The sequence below is a fragment of the Phyllostomus hastatus genome, unplaced genomic scaffold (genome assembly GCF_019186645.2).
Source record: "Phyllostomus hastatus isolate PE091 unplaced genomic scaffold, TTU_PhHast_1.1 phas_scaffold_317, whole genome shotgun sequence".
Classification (NCBI taxonomy): domain Eukaryota; kingdom Metazoa; phylum Chordata; class Mammalia; order Chiroptera; family Phyllostomidae; genus Phyllostomus; species Phyllostomus hastatus.
The window spans coordinates 12,994,951-13,015,286 of record NW_025334023.1 but is presented as its reverse complement, the minus strand read 5'-3'; the positions used below and the strand labels follow the sequence as shown (position 1 = coordinate 13,015,286).

Below are 20,336 nucleotides of genomic sequence, written 5' to 3'. Positions count from 1 at the left end.
TGGCTCCATTGTAAGTTCTTACTCTTGTTTCTTTTCCTTTCCCTCACCATCCTTCCCCCCTTCAGACTGTATTTTATATAGATCTGCCTCACCTCCTCTAATTCCTTTCTGGAGCAATGAGGAGGGGAACAAAAGGAATAATGGCTACCTCAAAATTTCAGCCTGTTTCTGGGACTAACTCTGTACAAAAAATGACAGCTGAAGTGCAGAGGGAAAGAAAGGAAATGAAACTGTAGGAACATCTAGCCCACAATCTTGATAATAGTATTGGGCCAGGCTTTGTAGCCTTGGGGCAAGTTACTCTCCTTCTCAGCCTCCAGGTTCTTTGCTGCCAGGTGGAAAGCCAGCACCCTCTGAGGTATTTTCCATACTCTTGACTCAGTGATGCCACTGAGAGAACAGGTGGAGTTTAATGCAGCATCGTGGTTCAGCCAACAGTGACCTCACCTCTTATGCCCGAGGCAAGGCCAGGTCACTGGAACAGGAAATCTGAGCAGGTGGTTTTTTCCCCATCCAGAGGTACTTTGACCCTCTCCTGTCCTTCTTACTCAATAGCCAAGGGAGTGGCTTTTCAGGAGGGAGCCTGCTCAGCTCACTTTCCTCCATTCACTCTCACTGTACTCTCATTCTGGGTCTGTCTGGTCCTTTCAGTAGGGAATCATGGTCTAAGCCATTTCCAGGTTTTAACCTCCCTCCATCTTCTGGATGCTGTGCTGGCCTTTATCCCATTTGTATATGAATAGGAACTCACCTGGCCAGCCTGAAGAGTTGGGCTGAAAGTTCTTAGTAAGTTGCCCAAATCCTCCTGCCTTCCTGCACAGAATCTCTTAGATCTGCTGTTTCTTCTGTCCCTTTGCTGAGTCACTTGTCTCACCTGAGGCTTCTCTTTGGTATTTGCTACCTGAGTTAGAACAAGCACTGCCATTCTGGCCCTGGCCTATTTGATGAGGCCCTAAAACTCTTCAGAGTCATGTTTCAGCAACATTCCCCCCTGAGACCACTTGGTCACTTTTGTCTGCATCTGATGTTAGCTTCTGACTTTGAGACAAGTTCATTTCTACAAATTTAAATGGTGAACCCCTTGTGTGCCTGGTACCATGATAGAAACTTCAGGGCTTCTGAGGGATTATTTTTTTCTTGTCTCATACTTGTCTTTCATTTCTGCTCTGCCATTTCCTTTGCTTCACTGCTTAATCATTTCTAGGCTCAACTCTCTTTCCCTTCCTGCCTTAATAATGTTTGGCTTCAGAGACATGATTTATGCTTCCCCAGAGGGCGAGGTTTTCTTCTCTGAATTATTGTTTCTTTTGCAGTTCCACCGTGGTCAATCCAGCCTCCACTGTGATTGCTATGTCTCCGGAAAACTCCAGGAGCTCAGCTGTGTCTCCAGCTAAGGTAGACTGGACTCAGGCTTTGAAAAATCGCATTTTTGGCGGGAATTCCATTTTTTTCATTTTATCAAAGCACCATGAAATAAAGGGGATTTTGTAGTATTTTTTGGTACCAAATATGGATGATTTTTACTATTTTATACAAGAAGTTACTTGTATGGTGGGAAAGTTAATGAATACCATATTATTGGTATATCATGCTGAAGACCCAGATTTTTTGCCCTAGAGAGTAAAAAGTCTGACGCTATTTGAGGCTGCTTCAACATGCCTTTTAAGCTCTTTTTAAGCTTACACAGTGTGGCTTGTTTATGCCATGTCAGGTTTTTTTCCTATTCGTTGCTTCCTGACCCTCTGTTAGAGGTCTGCTTGGGGGAGGGGATTGCCAATTTATGAAACTATAGATAGTAAACATTGATACTTAGTCTTATATATTAATTTAAAAAATTCTGTTTACTGGTATCCTTTCTTCATTGGAATTGGTAATCATAATAGTGACTATAAATACTTCAAGATATGTTGATAAGTATCTTTTAAATCTTTATAGAAAAGGTCGATTACAGTTATATTTAGTACAGGTTTAATCTAGCACAATGAGAGTCTCATTGGTAGAAGGAGCACTGATAGGGAATCTGTCCTTATTAGAGTGTCAGGTATACCTTGACCTTAACCATATCTTTGATATATCCAGGCCTAAGTTTTCTCTATAAAATGTGACATATAAATTTGAATCCCTGGCTCTGGTCTGACATTGTAGAACTCTGGAATTGAGTATATTTTATATAACAGCATTACCTTTTTGTGTGACATATACAAGGTCTGTCCAGAAAAACTCCAGCCATTGTTAATATAATGAGAATATTTCACACAACATCGATGTAGCCTGGCAGCCAAGGAGAGTGGACTGGAATGCGCATGTGTGAACAATGATGACTTCACTGTACTAGTCAGTGGGGGCAGTAGGCCACATTGAGTGAGCTTGTGTACTGTGTGGCTGTCCCATTCAAAATGACTTGAGCAAATAGAACAATAGATCTGCAACAAGTTTTGTGTTAAGCTTGAACATTCCTCTGCAGAAGGATTCAGATGACTCAGATGATTCAGAAGGCTTTCAGGGACAATACAATGAGGGCAGCACAAATAAAAGTGTGGCACAAATGCTTCAAAGATGGTTGAGAATCTGTTGAAAGTGATCCACATTCTGGCATGATCTGCAGCAAGCAGAACACCTGAAAATGTTGAATGCGTATGGGCTGCAATCAGCAAAGATCGGCTACTGACAGTGCGAGAACTAGAAGCTGATCTGGGGATTCCAAAAACTACTGACTTTCCCTAAAACTAAAATCACCTTTGAAAGGGAAGAGATTTCAGACCTTTGATGAGATTTAGGAAAACATGACAGGGCAGCTGATGGTGATTCCAACAAAGAATTTACAGAGTGTTTTGAACAATGGAAGAGACACTGGGAGAACTGTGTGAGGTACCAAGGTGCCTACTTTGAAGGTGGCAGAGACATCATTGTCCTATGTTTCTCGTATCTTGTATCTTCTTCAATGAATGTCTCTATTTTTCATATTACATGGCTGGAAACTTTATGGACAGACCTCATATAGTAATTCTATGCTAAACTGATTAACCAGCACAGACATTTTTCAAGTGTGCCAGATAGAATTTATGGGGTAAGACTATCAAATATTGGAGATAATAAGCATTTGCTAACACTGAGTTGTTGTTATGACATTTAAAATGGGTTTAATAAACAATATTTTTCCCCCAGCAAAGGAAGAACCCATTTAATAGCTCCAAGTTGCCAGAAGATCACTTATCTCAACAAACCAAGAAAGAGCAGTCAGCAAATGGAAGGACTGGTTTCTTTCAGACTTCAAAAGAGGGTAAATATTATTTTTATAGACTAGATATTTTTATCTCTGCTATCTGTAGACAAAGGGAAATTCTCAGAGTTCTTTTGACTAAAATAACTTTTAAGAGAAAGTGAAAGGTCCTGGTGGTTTTCTTGTTCTGCTCTGCCCATTGGTTTCCCGGGAAGGAAGGAAGCACACATTTTGGAAGCCAGAGGATCATGCATTCCAGCCTTGGAGCTGAACTGGGAAATTTTTTCACCAGAGGCATTCAGTCACTCATTTAACAGTTTTTATTGGATATCTACCATATGCAGACTCAGTTCTGCTGAAAATTAAAAGTTTGCCTCAAAAGAAAAGGACTACTTGATCATGTTTTGATTCTCTAATCTGTAATCATCAGCCCAGTCCCTCAGGAGCATTAGGTCAGGTTTGTGACTAGTAATTTAAGTCTGCCTCTTATGAAATTTCACCATTCTTCCATACCATTAAAAGGAAATACTAGACAATTTAATCTCTTCAAAAGTAACTGTAAAAAGACGCTGGCTGGGTAGCTGACTTGGTTAGGGCATTATCCCGATATGCCAACATTACAGGTTCGATCCCAATCAGGACACATACAAGAATAGAACAATGAGTACATAAATAAGTGAAACAACAAATCAATGTTTCTCTCTCTATCTTTCAAATAAAAAAATAAAAAAAAGAAGTAACTAAGAAAATTTCACAAACATTAAAGATTGGGTAAGGGGTAGAAAATCAACAATTGAAAGTGAAGTTAGGACTTTCAATCAGCCTGTTTAAATATTAACATTTCTCTCCATTGGGAATACTTTACACAGCATAAATATTATACAGAAAGAAGTCACTGGAATACATTACTTTTTTAAACATTTGACAAAGTTAATTTTTGTTTTAGGTATTGAGTTTTGTTTTGTTTAATTGAGTCTCTTTTTCTGGTTTCCATCCATATATTTTTTTAAGTGACTTCTGTGTTTTCCTTCCCCTCCCTGCAGCATTTTTTCAAATTGTTTTCTTAAAAACTTTTTTATTGAGTATAAAATACCACAAAGTATGTATGTAAAGCACATTAATCTCAAATATATAGTTGAGTGAAGTGCGTGCATGCATTTTAAAAGGCTTTTTAATTAGTTCTGCATTTATACTACATACTTATTGCCTTTAATATTTTAATACTTTTACTATATATAGATTAAGTTTTTCTTAAGTATGTTAAATTATACATTACTCTCCACTTGATATATCATCTAATATGTCATAAATTTCAGGTGAATTACCAGGGACAAAAGAAAAGTCATCTATCCTGGCTATTTCGAACCAAAAGTTAGAGAAACCAAAGCAGAATTTTCCAGGCCCTGAGAGTGGATCCCAGATCAGAACTCCAATCCCCAAAGCCAGGAAAATGATCTACAAATCACATGATTTAAAGCAGGATGATAACCAGTATTTTCCTAGACAGAGGACAGACTCCCTAAATACAAGAGGAGTTCCAAGAGGGATCCTGAAGCGCAACTCCAGTTCCAGCAGCACAGACTCAGAAACTGTTCGTTTTCATCAGAACTTTGAACCCAAAAGCAAAATTGTGTCACCTGGCCTAACCATCCATGAGAGAATTTCTGAGAAGGAGCGCTCTCTAGAAGATGACTCCTCCTCAAACTCACTGGAGCCATCAAAGCACGTGAGATTCTCTGCAGTGAAGGATGAACTCCCACAGAGTACTGGGCTAATCCATGGCCGGGAAGTGGGGGAATTCAGTGTTTTAGAATCTGACAGGTTGAAGAATGGAACAGAAGATGCCAGAAACATGGATGAGTTTTGGAAGGACCTGAAGTCTTCCCAATACAGAAAGCCTTTGCCTTCACATCAATCAGACTCAAGCCCAAGTGCATTAAAAAATGAAACACATCAGCCAAATACTTCTGGTTCTTTGTCAATTCATGGGCACCCTTCTCCCTTGGAGGTTTTAACAGCAAGACCACAGTGCAGTGAGAACTCACCCACCGTCGATGAACACAAAGCTAAATCATCAGAATTATCAAGGCTTGAATCGGAATTGTCCAAAAACCCTGCTGGTAAGAGAGTTGTCACTATCAGGCAATAAGCATTGACTCAGGGGGCTTGAAATGGCTAGGCCAGGCACCAGTGGAAGCTGCACTTTGCCTCCTAGCCATTCCTGCTGGAATTCAAGCAGATGCCACTGGAGAATGCTTATACCTCTTAATGGGTTTGCAGGTTTTCCTCAATCCCCAATGATTAAAGAAATCAGGATAGCACGGTTTCTGGCCCATTATGCTTTAACCTAAAAATGTAATCGTATCAATTATTTAAGCAAATTGCCATGTTTTGAGTTGTATCAAGGTTTTTATACAGAGCAAGAATTAAAAATATGCTAATACCTTTCTATGGAATAAATATATTATTACTTATCTAATTCAAATTCATCAATTACCACTTAACCAAACTTTGGTTTCTCTTTTAATCTCAAGAGAACCTTCAGTTTCTTATCCTCAAAGGATGGGAAACGAGATTTTGAGTACTTACTTTGGCCTACACAGGGCCTCTGGCCTTTTTTCTTCGCCTTTGAAAGCTCTGCAGGAACTTTCTCTTCCAGCTGGTGTGAGCTGAGAGGTAACAAGAATGCTTCTTTTTCCTGCCAAACAGCTAACTAGCTCTCTCTTGAAGATTCTACAACTCTCAGGGGATACCTCAAACTGCTTTCCCATAGTTACATGATTACTTCATAATTCTTATGTTTTAAAAAACAGAAACAATGGTGAAAATAATTCCTTGTACTCTCCCATCTTCAGTAAGTCTTCATCCAACCCTATGATTATTTCTTTATTGTCAAGAATATTTATGGTAGCAACAGGCAAGTTTCTAACCCATTGGCTCTCTCTCCCTTATTTGTCAGTAGTGAGTTAACTGGAGTCACTTTGCTCAGCTCTGCAGTTTCATACTTGTTCAGATCAACCTACTTTTTAAAGGATAAAGCATTTTCACCCCCCTTCCCCTCGACACTTAAATCATTTGAAGAGAACAGAATACTTTTAAAAAATTAAAAATCAGCAGGTACTTCTTTAAGAAATCAAGGAACTCATATTAAAGGAAATTATTAAAGTTTCAGTAAATATTAGCAAATAATTGGATGATGCTTACTTAAATGTTTATTCAAAAGATGAAGGATATTTCTTTGGTAATATTTTTCCATAGAAAAAAGTTGGCAAATCTTTACCGTTTTTCAAACTGCAACTGCTTTTAGAGAATATCTTTGAAACTTCATAATAACTACTTACTTGTGCTTTCTGATTTTTAAATCCCAACTGACCATGAACACTGGGAGGAAGACATCAGTCATTAGCTGGGCTGCTTTTGATGGACAGGCAGGCCTTCTGACCCCAGAGCTTGTAAACTAAGTTCTGCTTGCTTATTAACACCACACCTGTTTTATGGAACACCACAAAAATATACAGTAAAAAATATGGAGCATAAAAAGAAAATTAGGACCAAGTAAAAGGTAAAATCTCTTCAAACTATGAAGGTTTAACTTTAGCTCTGAACTTCAGAATAGTCAATGTCACGGTCATCCTGAACAAAACACAAAACAAAAGAATTCCTTAAAAGAAACAGAACATTACCTCACATCCAAGTTTTAAAATAAGTGTTATTTTTAAAGTAATAAACTTTCATTACTAAACATTTGACAAGAAGAAATGCTCTCAGGTGCATCGAGCCAACAGCTGATAAATGATGCTGTACCTCAATAGCTAAAATAAGTGGGGCCTAGGGGTGAAGGGACAGAAGTAAAAAGAAGAAATGCTCACAGAAGAAAACAAATATCTGTGATGTCATTACCCTGCAGTAACTATTGCTAACCTTTAATTGTAGAGCTTTTCAATAATTTTTAGGCATGAATATAATTTTAAATTATGTTTGTACTGCCTAGACTTCTTTTTTCAGTAACAGTATATTACGAACACTTTTTCATCATTGAGTAGTTTTCTGTTAAACAGTCTAACAGAATTCTTAAAGATTTCTCAAAGAAATTTCACAATTATTACATGTATTTAATAGTACAAAGTATAGGTAAGAAAGGAAACCAGTATCTATTATAACCTGTAATTGTCAATTATAATATAAAAGCTTGTTGTTTTCATATTTAACCAGAGTTGAAAAATAAAATTAAAGATTGAATTTTATTAACTAATATGTCCTCTAGTGCATTTGAAATGTAGCTGACTTCATAAAAATTTAGCTCACGTAATTTCCAGAAACATAACTTAGCATTCATAAGGAAGAGGGAGACATGCTGAAATACCTGAATCTTAACCAGAGGGGAAGAATGTCTGAGTTCCCTTAATCTAAATGTACCCTGTGTCCTGTGATTAAGGCTCAGAAAGGACTCTCTCTACTTTCTTGATGGCTTAGAAAGAACCTAAATATTCTTCTCCAGCCTCCTAGTCACTGGTTAGCCAATGTCAGGTAGAGATCAAATTTTCCATTGGTCCTCATTTTGGTTTATTTGGCTTATCGAAACTATTTCTAAGTCACAAATTATAGGATGGAAATTGGGGATAATGAAGGAGCTTCTTGAGATCATGGTCCTAAAACTCCAGTATGCAAGACAGTCACTGGGATCGCTGTTGGTAAAGACTCCTGGGCCCATCTTCAGAGATTCTAGTTTAATAGATCAGGAGTCTGGCCCAGGAATACAAACATTCTCACTGTTTCATTCTGATATTCTATTCATTCTGATATTCTATTTTTGTTTAATCTTCCTTGAAAGATGTCTTTTCAACTCCTGAAATCTCCTAAGTCTGTGTTCCTCAAACTTGGGTATAAACCCTGAGTGATTATGAGTGTGCTAGTGGGTAGGTAGAGTCATAAAATCAGCATGGCGTATCTTCCTGGAAGGTCAATTTCATGCAAAGATGATTTGAGAGTGAGAGAAAATTATATGTAAATGCAACATGAAGCAGAATACAAAATTTACATGAATTTTTAAAGTAAACCAAAGACCTGAAAGAAATTTCCCTATTCGGTCTACACCCCATACTTCCAGGCATCTCCATTTACCTTCCCTTACTGTCATAGGACATCTTTGGCAGAATATCTTAATTCGGAATATCTTAATTAGGTTTACCTTATAACCCCTGAAAAATGCTGGTATAAACAACTAATGGTGTGGAACATGTAAATATAAAGTGCATTTTTAAAAGATAATGTGAGTGATTGAATAATAATTCTTTAGGTGTTCTCTTTTCTTATTTAGAAAAGCATTTCTATATTGCAGATGAACTGTCTCATGTTGAGCCTGAGCCTTCTCAGGTGCCAGATCACAGTTCAGGAGACCATCAGCAAGGTAAGCCTCCTCCTCTCAAGACCTTAAAAGATGAGACAGTCTCACGCTCTGGTCCACATGCCACTGAGATAAGGAAGACAACTGATGATTCCATATCTAAAGTCTTAGACTGGTTTAACCGAAGTTCTCATTTAGATGACAATAAGTCATCTCTCCAACATCTCCGAGGAATAGAGCCCAAAGAAAAGGCAGACTCAGAATCACAGATTGCCACTGCCTTGGTGACAGATGACATCATTCTAAAAGGAAATGGCTCAAAAGCTCTATTACCCACCAAAGTTAAATTGATGCCTGTGGAATCTGATGAAATGTCCCAGGGAGAAGGAAATATGCTGCTTTCTGGAAAGTGCCAAGACAGTAATGCAAATCTCAAACCCAAATCTATTAATTTGTCCCATCAAGGCAAGAAAGGTCCAGGCATATTGCAGCCATTTGAAATCTACAGTCCAAATCAAAGGAGTAAAACTATGGACTTCAGCCAAGCTTCAAAAAACGCAGGAGTGGGAAATGGAATACCTCACTCAACCAGTGCTCTCAAGGGATCTGGTGCAGCACATCAAGTTCCATGCAACATTAAGGATGTTGGCAGCTTATGTGAAGAAGAGCCCAAGTTTCATGTTTATGAAAAAGACAGAGGAAACACAGAGGTCAATTTTGACACTTCAAAAATTGTCAAAGGACCAGGTTTGAAAGACAACATGAAGGCAGAGAGAGCGAGCAAAGGAGGAGATACTTATATTCTGAAAGCTTCCATAGAGCCAGAGGGTACTGAGTCACTCCCTGGGGCTCCCCAAAACACATCTCCTTGGAAGGAGCCTGGGGTCCAACTGCAACAGGAAGCTGGTGAGGTTCCCAAGAACCAAGTGCTAAGGGAGACATACAAAAGAGTGAGTGACAGAATATCCTTTTGGGAAGGTGAGAAAGCTGCACCTAAGTTAACTCAGAAAGAACCCACATCTTCACACAATCAGAGACAACCTTTTGCTAAAGCCTATCAGCCTGTAAAGTCCATGGGCAGTTTAGCTACAGGCCAGAATGAATACAATCAAGTGACTGCCAAACAAGTGGTCCTTGATGAGGATGGCCAACCAGCTCCTCTCTCTGGTTTTCATTCCTCAAAGAGACCCCAAGAGATGAGGGCCCAAATATCAAGCTCATCCAAAAATGATCTTTCAACTGACCAATCTGGTCAAGTGTCTCTGTTTCAGAATAAGATAAACAAGCCTATGAAAAGATTGCCAGGGTCAGACAGTTTACATTTTGAAAGAGACATCACTTTGCCAGCACTGCAGCACTCTTCAAATGCTGGGAGTGAAATACATACTTCTTTGGAGAAAGACAGATCTTTAACTGATAGATCAAATCCCAACTTTAAAGTTATGTCCCTAAAAGAAAGAATAGATGAATCCAATACAGAACAGGTTTATAATCCCTCTCAATTTGAGAATTTAAGAAGGTTTTGGGACTTAGGAAGCAACCCAAACAGTCAGGACAATGTTGAGAAGAATACCACCAAAACAAGCCAAAAAAAATATGTGCCTTTTAGTAGTCAGAAACACAAAGAATTCCATGATATCAAATCATCAGGAGAAAATACCCCTGAGATAGAGACACTTCTAAGCCCCCCACAAGTTCCGGCAACAGAGGAAATACAGGAATTAAATTCCAAGTGCACACTCCAGGTGTTACCGTATGAAACCACATTTCCACTGAAGCCATCCACAGAGTCCACTCATAAGCTGCCAGGAAATGAGTCATCAAAGGAAAATGTGCAAAAGAATATGGAATGGTTTGTTACTCCAGTGTTCAAGGAAGAAAAGGATAACTCAGACCAAGAGATTCAAGAATCCATAGTGAAAACAAATGTTTTGTCTAAAGACTACAAAGACACTTTTAATGTCAGCTTACAGAAGCTACTTTCAGAAGCTTCATCACCAGCAATCCAACCTTCTGATGAAAAAGTTCCTGGAAAACAAGTGCTTGGACCAGGTGGTGCTGAAAATAGGACATGTCCTCAAAAGGCAGATTTTGCTGATACTGAGGAAGCATCCAAAGGACCTAAGGACATCATTAATGAGTATGTAGATAAAACAGTAGCTCCTCCAAAGGTCAAACCAAACACTTTGGCTGCTAGTCTAGAAAAACTCCTGAAGGAAGGAACTGGAACTTTACCCTCTCCCTTGCAAAGCAAGTTGGAACCCATTACCCATAGGGTCAACTCCAAGCTTGAAGAGAGTGGAGTTTTTGAAAAAGGCATAGAACAGAGTGACGACTCATCAGCATATCAGAGAGAGATGATAGCTCCTTCTCCAGAAGGGGAAGAAACTTTGGGAAGAATAGCTCTCCCCCAGCAAACTGAAAGTGGTGAGTGCCAGGGAAACTTGTTTCAGGAGGCTGCTGAAGGCTCTTACCCATTGGATCAACCTTCCCATCTTTACAGAAAGGGTTCTTTTGGGATTGTGGCCAGCTCTCCCCAAGATGTGCCTTCTTCCAGAGATGCTTATCTTGCTCCTCAGGATAAGGCACTACCTTCTCAAAGGGAGATTTCAGAGACTGTGGAAAAAGTCACCGTTCCACCCAAACCTGCATGGAAAGATGTAAATGTTGTATTACAAAAGCTACTTAGAGAAGCTTGGTTGAGTTACCCAGTTGGGAGGGAAGTAGTTCCTGGAGAAGTAAAAGAATTTCCTGAAGGAGTACAAGCAGCAGGTAGCCTTCAAAATTCTCCACCATCAGCTACAATGGACATTACAGTTCCAGATAGAAAGGATTTGTATTCCTTCAATGCAGTTCCCGATAAAACTCATGAAGTTGCATCTTATTTAGCTGCCCCAGTGACTCCATCAGAAGAAACCCTTAGCTCATATGGTTCTACTGTTGATTGGTATAGCAAAGAATTACCTCAAGAAGTGGCAGAAATTGTGAGGGAAACAATTATTCAACCTAAATCAGCATTCCTTGAATTCAGGGCTGGCTTAGAGAAACTACTGAAGGAAACAAATGAAACTCTCTTCTCAACATATGAAAGAGAGACAGGTAGTACTGAGGCGCCCAGGCCAGCTGCTTCTGAATTCCATCCTGAGGAAATAAAAGAAATAGTGAGAAAGTCTGAGGCTCCGTCAATAACTGAGAGTGCTTTTGATATTGGTTTTGAGAAACTCCTTAAAGAAGCATCAGAAGCTCCCTCTGATGAGCTCCAGGTGTCAGTGAGGGAAGGAACTCCTGAGAAGGAGACTTCAGAGTCAGAGCAGGCCAGGTTCTTGGGCAGAACCCAAGAGGCCCCCCAAATGAAGCTTAAGAGTAATGTTTTTGAATCTCAAGTCAGCCAGTGTGATGACATGTTGAGAGGAGAAGCTGTGACTGATTTATCAGGATATCTCTGTGGTTCTGAAAGTGGACTTGAGATCATCCCTCAGACCCTTTGTGTGGACCATGAAATAGGGATCATTGAAACCATAAAGCCCCCAGAGCCCAAGGATAGTGAAAGTGAGGTTGCAGGGGTTCGAGAAGTGGCTTTTCAGGAGCCTGGCTTTGAAGAGGGTCCTGAAACAATCAGTGTGTCTGGAAAGAGGCAGCCTGTTCCTCTCCTGACCAACAAGGAAAACTCTACAAAAACAAGTCTACAAAAACAAGTTGAAGTGATTCTGGCATCGCCCTATGAGAGGCAAGAGGAAGAAGAAGAAAGAGAAGGTGTCTCTGACTGTGATTTTTCAGATGGAAACTTTGGCTCTGAAGCAGAAAGCTGGAGAAATATGTCCAGTGAGCATTTTGAAGTTTTTCACCCATTGGTTAATGAGTTAATTAATGGAATGATGATGTAAAGGATGATGTGGAGTTTTTAAAATTGTAATTAATTTTACACTCCCAGATAGTGCTAAATTCTTCTTAGGACTTCAGTTCTCCCTAGCCTTTCTTGATTAAAAACTACATTTCCTTTTGTAGTCTTTAAATAAGTTACATAGAGACAGTTTTACCCACAGGGCAGTGGTCTAGAGTTTTACTTTTTTCTTGTTAATCACCACTAGAACTTTTCGAAACTATTTTTAAAAATAGTTTTAAGAAAAGTTAAAAAGAACTTTTTGTGTTTAGAAACTACCTCTAACATTCAAGTTACTTTTCCTTCTGGAAATAATTAGAATTTCTCTCATAACTGGCAATCCAAACAGAACTCTCTAGTTATATCTGTGGCAAGAAATTGCCACAAATGAGTACAGATTTCCCTTTTAGGGGCACTGTTTACTGCAGCCATGGCTCAACACCAGGGACGGAGTGCAAGGCTGGCACTTTGCTTCCTCAGATCCCTGTGCTGTGGTGTTTCTGTTGCCACACTCTCCCTCGCATTTTCAGTTGTCTTCAGAATCTTCCCCTTCTAGAGTATGACTTTGGTCAGATGACCTCACCTGATTCCACACAAAGGCATTGCCTGGCCTGCTGCATTTCTGTGTCTCCGGCCTTGGCCGAGTGGATGAAGGTCTTAGTGATTATCATATTCACCTGAGTGGGATCATGGGCACTGGTTTCAGCTAGGCTGTAAAGCACAGGGTTTGTCTCAGTTTGCTGTTCCAGTCAACACAGGCAGTTGGGCAGAGAAACCCAGGAACAAATAGGAATACGTTACCTGATGAGAGTAATGAAATGACAAAGGATGCTCCCTGGCAGGACATTTTAACCAAAGCTGCACATCTAGTGTTCATCGCCTTCCTAGGAGTTGAACAGGATTTCTCACTTTCCAGCTCCCTTCAATCTCATGAGAATAAATAAGCTTTGCTGAGTGGCTGCCTTGTGAGGTTTAGGTTCCTTGGCAAGTAGCTGTGGAGCCTCTTAAAATCTGACCAAAGAATGCATTTTTAGTCCTAATCATCAAGTTGAAGACCCCATAACAAATGTTTCTGGTAAGAAAAGGAAAGTGAAACACCTGTCTCTGAATATAGGCAAGAATATAAGTCAGCATGTTGAACTTGGCGAAGTAGATGTTTGCCAAACTGCCCCAACGCGTCACTGGAGCAAAGCGGCCCACGGAAGGAGGAGGGCTTGCGTACCATGCATACTGTTGCCTACTGTGTGTGGTGTGTTTATAGTGTACCAGCCTAACTGGTTGAACAGCAAAAAGCCTATCTAAAAATGAAATAATCAATATTAAATAATGGCCCAGACAGGGCCCAGAGAAGATATATTAAAATCATAAGCTTTGTAAGAGGTATAAAATGGTACAGTCACACTTGTGCATCTTCTAACCTAAATTATTTTAAAACAAATGGGTGGCGTGGTGAGAGCAGAGGGGAACCCGACTACAAAGGCACCAAAACTTGGTGAACAACCTAACACATCCGACCTGTGGCTAGGCTCTTAACTGACAGATACCTCTCTACGTGCTCCTAAAAAAAATAAAAACAAATTCTTTTGAAGTTTCCGTTGTCAGAGACTTTGGAAATGCTGGGAGATTATGTACATTATTAGCATTAAAATTTCCAAGAAGGTCTATAGTGAGAAACCTTTTAGCTTTGAACACAGAGAGTCCCCAGTCTAATTCATCTTGGAACCATTTGCTGTAGAACACCCATTAGCATTGGGCAGAACCAGGATGCGTTTCTGTGAAGTATTGGCTGGGGTAGTTTTCAAATGAATCAAAGTTATTGATTCATTAATGGAATCACTCATTGGCTTTGCAAACATTTTTGAAGCACCGTCAGCCAACTGCTGTCCTAGGCCCTGAGAATGTAACCATGATTGATGGCAGCACTCAGAAGGTCACCCATGATGGAATTGGTACTGTCGAAACAGAAAAATGAAGGGTGGTCCAGGGAAATTCTTTGAAAGGTTGTATGTATGTAGTTGTTGCATTCCGAGGTCATGGACCTTTTTTTTTCCTTTTGGTCCTCCTTTTATAAAGAAAACGTATTAATAGGTGATAGAGCCACCCCCTACCCTTTAAAGTGCCTAGTAAAACAAAAAGTTGACTACCTCATGTCACTTCCCAATATTTTGATGGAAATTTTAGTAGCTCATGAAACCCAAAAAAGCCTACATCTGTTGATTTGGACGATTCACCCATCTGTGTTGTATTAGATTATACACAGATGTTAAACATCTGAATCCTGCCTTTTATGGTTTTTAGCTAATTTTTTTAATGCTTCTAAAACCACTTTGTGGCTGTCTTCAAAAGCTAGAAATGAAGTGGAATGATTCAAAGTCTGGCACAGAACAAATCATGTGCCTAAAATAGAGGTGTAGAAGACTAGGAGATCACATTTCTATTAATGTGGCAATCTTGTTTCTGTATGATTTATACTTGCAAATGTTTCTTGACCAGGAAAGTTATTTTTGTAAAGGACATACTATTTGTGAAGAAATTTTATTTCCATCTTTGAAATGCTTCATAGAGTAAGCAAAGGTATAGATGCTTATGGCACAATGCCTCCTTTCTGCCTACCATTTCAATGTCCATTGGTTATAAGAGTTTGGTGGGTTATTTTTTTATTGTGCAGTGTTCATCGGTTTTGTCTTATAACAGGTTCAGAAGAAGAACCCAGTCCTGTTTTGAAAACTTTGGGAAGGAGTGCTGCTAGGAAAATGCCTTCCAAAAGTCTAGAAGACATTTCATCAGAGTCATCAAGTGAGAATAAAGTTTGCCCCATTGTTCCTGCCCCCACCTAAGCTTAAAACTGCTCATGTGCTCCTCTGTGGCCTCACCGCATGCTGTCGTGCACTGAAACCCCTAAAGGGGGGCTTAACAGATGAGAATAACCTTGCCCAAGTGAGCCCAAGAGGCTTGTCCGAAAGTGGCTAGAAGTTTGCTTTTAAAATAACGCATGAGATTTTGTTACTAAAACACTAGGTTTCCTTGCATTGAAGAATCCCAGTTTGAGTGTTTATTCAAGTAAGGTGAGTTTTAAAAGACAGTGAAAGCTAGTGGTTCTGGTAGTAGTAACTAACGTGTATCTAGTACTATGTGGCAAGACTTGGCTAAGTGTTTGACTTGCACTATTTTATTCACCTGGCATAAGTAACCGTGTGAGGGACCAGTTGTTGTTTTCCCCAGTTTACAGATGAGGACAATGAAGGTCAAAGAGGTAAACTAACTTGCTTAGTATCATACAGCAGAGCAGGGGTTCAAAATCAAGAGCATTTATGACAGAGTTGGGTGTCTGATGAATTTTGCGTGCTATGGAGATGAATTAGTCCCTGGCTTTAAAGACTCTCCTTTCTCTTTCATCCCTTATTTTCATGCATTTCTTGCTGGAACTGTAAGCCTAAAGACTACCTAACACGCAACACATGAGGCACACTATTCCCCCCTGGCTGCTGCTTTAGTGGGTGAAGGATTTCTTCAGTAGTAACGTGACACATAATGTATATAGGGATTTGTGCGCCAGACAAATGGACTTAGAAATCACAACTTCTAGTGGTTTTGTTCTTATTGTTTTTCAGCTAAGATACACTCTCAGGATTGCAGATGGTCAAAGAAAGTTTATTGAATGAAAGTTAACCACTGTCAAACTCCTATGATTAAAAATTGACCGTTGTCATGTTTAGAATACTTTTTATGCATCTGCAATTGAAACTAGGAAGTCAGAATTTAAAAAGAAGAAAAAAAAACATTCCACTAAACAATTTCTAAAATTCAGTGATTCCTAGGGCTCCAAAGGCAGTGCTCACAATTCGTCATGCAGTCCTAACCCTGCCAAAGATCTTGGAATCCAAGGGTTGGAAGGGACCTTGAAGGCCACCCATTCCAAACTCCCTGCAATGCAGGAATTCCCTCTAAAGCCTCCTTAACAGGTGGCCCACCCCCACATCCGCAGGAATGCTTGCTGAGAAGGCCTTCCAATCCTTTGTGGGTCAGCCCCGACTGTTCTTCCTAATGGCGATGGCCCCGAGGGAAGAAAAAAACAACTCAGCAACAATTGTTCAATTTGGCAAACCTCTTATTTGTGAAACATGGGGCTATTTCCATGGTGCAGTTTTAGTGTACTCAGGAATGTGTAGGGTTAAAAAAAATTACCATCGGCTGATGGGTATTCCTGCATGCTCCCTTCCAAATACCGATACCCACTCTCATACTAGCCTGCCAAGATTCCACTTAGCAGCTGGTCCCCAGTCACATCTCTTCACTTGACTTCCCAAGCAAGGCTCCCAGAGGCGTACACAAATGGTGATGCGTGCACAGAAATATTTGTTAATGACCGTGGGTTTGGGAAGGTGTTAGTCATGGCTAGTGTCTTACCCTTTTTAGAAGAATAGGGAGGCTGTTGCAGCCCCATGCTTTCTCCTGCTGCCGGCTGACTGCTTGCTCTGAGCTCACCCTCTAACCCTTGGGAGTCTGTGTGCAGCAGTGTGCTGATGTAAGCTGCATTGGGGCTGAAACGGGAGCTACCGCTATGGCACTGGCTCAAGTGGCTAAAGAGAAAGTATTTGGGGGGGGAGACATCTTGGTTGCACCCCTCACCGCATCTTGACTAATTGCTTCCAACTCCGGGGGCTTTCAGGGACAGTCTCATTGTTCTTTCTCGGCAAGGGTCAGCCGTGTTAACCATTTGTTAATTTCTCCTGAACAGATCAAGCAAAAATAGATAATCTGCCAGAAGAATTAGTACGTAGTGCTGAAGATGGTAAATATCTTTATGTGTCTGCATGTATGTCTGTGTATTAGATTCTGGGGTGGTTTGGGCAGTCACTGGGACGCAGCTATTGAAAAAAATAGAAACGTCATTTGCCACTCTGTGATGAATGGTGCCTAAGTTATTATAAAACGGTTCTGACTTGGTTAATTTAATACTAACTGTTTGTATTCCTAAGGCTTCTGCTAGTGATAGCATTGCGAGGATCTCTTTAGAGACCCTGGGAAGCAAGGGTTTCTATAAATAGGCAATTGTATTTCTATGGATGTGAGCTGATTTTTGCTACTCTGACTGGCAGAACTCCCTGTGAAGGCTGCGAGACTGGAGTGGGTTCCTGGATTAAGTTATTCTTATATTTGATAATCATGTCTCAGCATATAGATCACTCTGAGCATACATGGGCTTCATGCTTTAAATTCAAAGGAAAGGCTCCCAGAACAAAAGTAGGAATTCTGCCTCTGTTCATGTAAATAACTACGAACAGACCAAGTGTAAAATGAACGGATTCTGAACATTAAGTGGCCAGAAGGTTTTGAAGATTTTCAGTTGCTCAGGTATTACTTGGTTTAGTTATAAAATGAATTAGGGTAATAATGCCCTGGTGGGGGGAAGGGAGGGATAGAAATGAGTCTGAGTTTTCAAGTTCAGCATTTATGCAAATATGTAATTTATATTTGTATGCTGGAATTTTGTTTTCTAAATTGCTTTCACTAGAATAATAACAATGTATATTCACTGAGCCTCCCCATATAAAAGCAGTAGCAGAGATCCTCAAAGGTCATTCCTTACTTTTATGTAATAGATTTGTCTTTCTCATTTTATGTTTACAACAACCTTGTTGAGGTCGTTGGGGCAGGGGTTTTTACCTTCATTTTACAGATAAGAAAGCCTCCAAGAAATTAGGTGGCTTGTCTAAGATCCTGTAGCTAGTCGGTGGGAAGGTAAGGACTAGAATCTCAGCTTCATTACTTCTGGTCCAGTGCTCTTTCCATTTTAAAAGCTGTGGTTTAGTGAATTGGAGGAAAGATGCTAAACAGCTCCTATGCTGGATGTTGGACTTTTAGTTGAAGAGGACACGCTAATGAAGATTGTTCTGGGGAATGGAGGAAAGCAAGCTGAACACCGGTCAGACTCATTCTGCAGTCTCTGCTATGAAAGTGACATTTGAGCTTTACTTTCATGTGTCTGTTAATCCTTCTGTTAAAATGGTATTTATTCTCAATGTTGCCCTTCCGAGTAGATCAAAAAGCAGATCAGGACCGCGATACAAATGAGTGCATACCAGGAAGTGAGTAGCAGGTTCTTTCTCACAAATGACTAAATGTTGCCACTGTACATGGTGTTAAATACACTGAAATAACTAACCCCATTAATAACACAGCTTTATTATTGGTGCTAAACTCTTGCAGCTTACAAAACTATTTCATTCTGGCAAGGGTTATATTAAAAACATTTTACTACTGTCTGTGCTGAAAAATTAATTGGTAGTTCTACTGAGGGAGAATTATATATTTTAAAAAGCTATTATATATACATATGTATGTAACATGTGTTACATGTATATGTTAATGCTGGATATTTTCCTTTTGCTAGTCTCTCTGCTCTTTGAGTCTGCTTAAATGAAGTTGGCACCTTCCAATATCACTTGGCTTTTATGCTGCAGTATGGTCTTGAGTATTGGACCTTTGTGGCCTTTCCACAGACTGGACAAATGGAGCAATTTACAATTTATTTGGATCTAAGAAAGAACTGTACTTTGACAGTGAGTGTGTAGTGTGGTTATGTATGCTTCTCTGCATATCTACAGAAGCCAATTTTATGATGTCCAGGGAGTAAGCTCTGAGGTTTAAAATTGGACTCAAACAGGATATATTCAACATGTAAAGCAAGTGAATATCTGAATCTTAAGAAATAATTGTACACTTGTGGTGGTTCATGCCTGTCAACTAATTAATATTCATGACCAAGCAAAGATTATGCTTCTTCACTCTTTTCTGTTCAATCTTAAGACTGCTGTGCTTAACTGTGACTATGATGTTGGGGCACATAGCACATTGAAAAGGTATTTGTGGGCAAGCAAAGCAGGGAGATATGTGTGAGTGACCTCCCACCTCAGTCAGTGTCCCAGTCGTAGGCACTGGAGGTCTGAAGGTCATGATGTGCAGGCCTGCCCTCAGGAGTCCAGGGGGTTTTCATAACAGTCTCCCAGCACTCTTTGGATGTGCTCCTCGGTCTTAATGAGAAGAGCAGCTTAAATGAAGGAGCCGTTCGAGAGGGAAACAAAGTGCTGGTGCTAGAAAGTGGTGACACCTTGTCTGAAAGCTGAAACTTCGCTCATGCAGTCCTGCCTGAGATGAAGGTGCTGAGCTTTAGCACATGACCTGACAAATTCTTAAGAACTACCTAGGAAACACGGCAATCTGGGCTTCAGTCCTTGGTGTTATTCTGTCTGGCTGCTGCAGAGGAAACAAGACTTCTGCCCTTCAGGTGTGGTGGGTAAGGGGCTTTTCCAGTTGCTTTTGAACTGGAAAACCCTTAAATCTGGGCATTTTATTTCATCTGGCTGTTTTTTTCAATATTTAGACTCAAGAGTAAAAACAAAGTATAGGTATACCTATCTACCTCTGCATAGATGTAGATATGTAGATACAGATGTAGTCGACATAGCTACATCTTCATTGGTGATCTCCTGGTTATTGGTCAAAACAAATAGACTAATCATGCAGTGAATTCTGGATAAATTCTTTCTGTTTTATGATATTTTCCAAGATGACTCTTAATCCTTGGGCTGAGATTATTTCTTTTCTCTAGTGAAGAGTGTATTCTTACCATACGAGACAAAATGAAATGCATGATCTGTATACCTAAAACTAATATAATATTGAATGTCCACTTTAATTGAAAAATTTAAATTTTTTAAATGGTTTACTGAAGAAAACAAAATACATGATCAAGACATAATAAATCCCAATAAATATAAAACTGACATGTTTGAGTACTGGGTGTATACTTTTAAAATAACAGGGAGCAGTGTCATGATAACAATTTTTGCATGCTCTCTGGGCTGCCCTGTGCCCTCCCGGGACCAGAT

The 20,336-nt window shown here is 39.8% G+C and overlaps 1 protein-coding gene across 21 annotated transcripts in view; it reads left to right on the top strand.

The window, feature by feature from the left end:
* The window catches only part of SYTL2 (synaptotagmin like 2), a 103,037-nt gene that overhangs the window by 63,748 nt on the left and 18,953 nt on the right, over positions 1-20,336 (top strand). For 4 of the 21 annotated variants that reach the window (XM_045818308.1, XM_045818310.1, XM_045818304.1 and 1 more), the window contains 7 exons: positions 1,314-1,395; positions 3,166-3,280; positions 4,537-5,340; positions 8,559-12,386; positions 15,139-15,240; positions 17,183-17,236; positions 18,483-18,533. In XM_045818308.1, the coding sequence (XP_045674264.1) occupies positions 1,314-1,395; positions 3,166-3,280; positions 4,537-5,340; positions 8,559-12,386; positions 15,139-15,240; positions 17,183-17,236; positions 18,483-18,533 (5,036 nt within the window). Of the gene's footprint in view, positions 1-1,313; positions 1,396-3,165; positions 3,281-4,536; positions 5,341-8,558; positions 12,387-15,138; positions 15,241-16,704; positions 16,780-17,182; positions 17,237-18,482; positions 18,534-20,336 lie in introns of those variants that run through there. The other 17 variants (XM_045818322.1, XM_045818318.1, XM_045818319.1 and 14 more) reach the window with 10 other exon arrangements.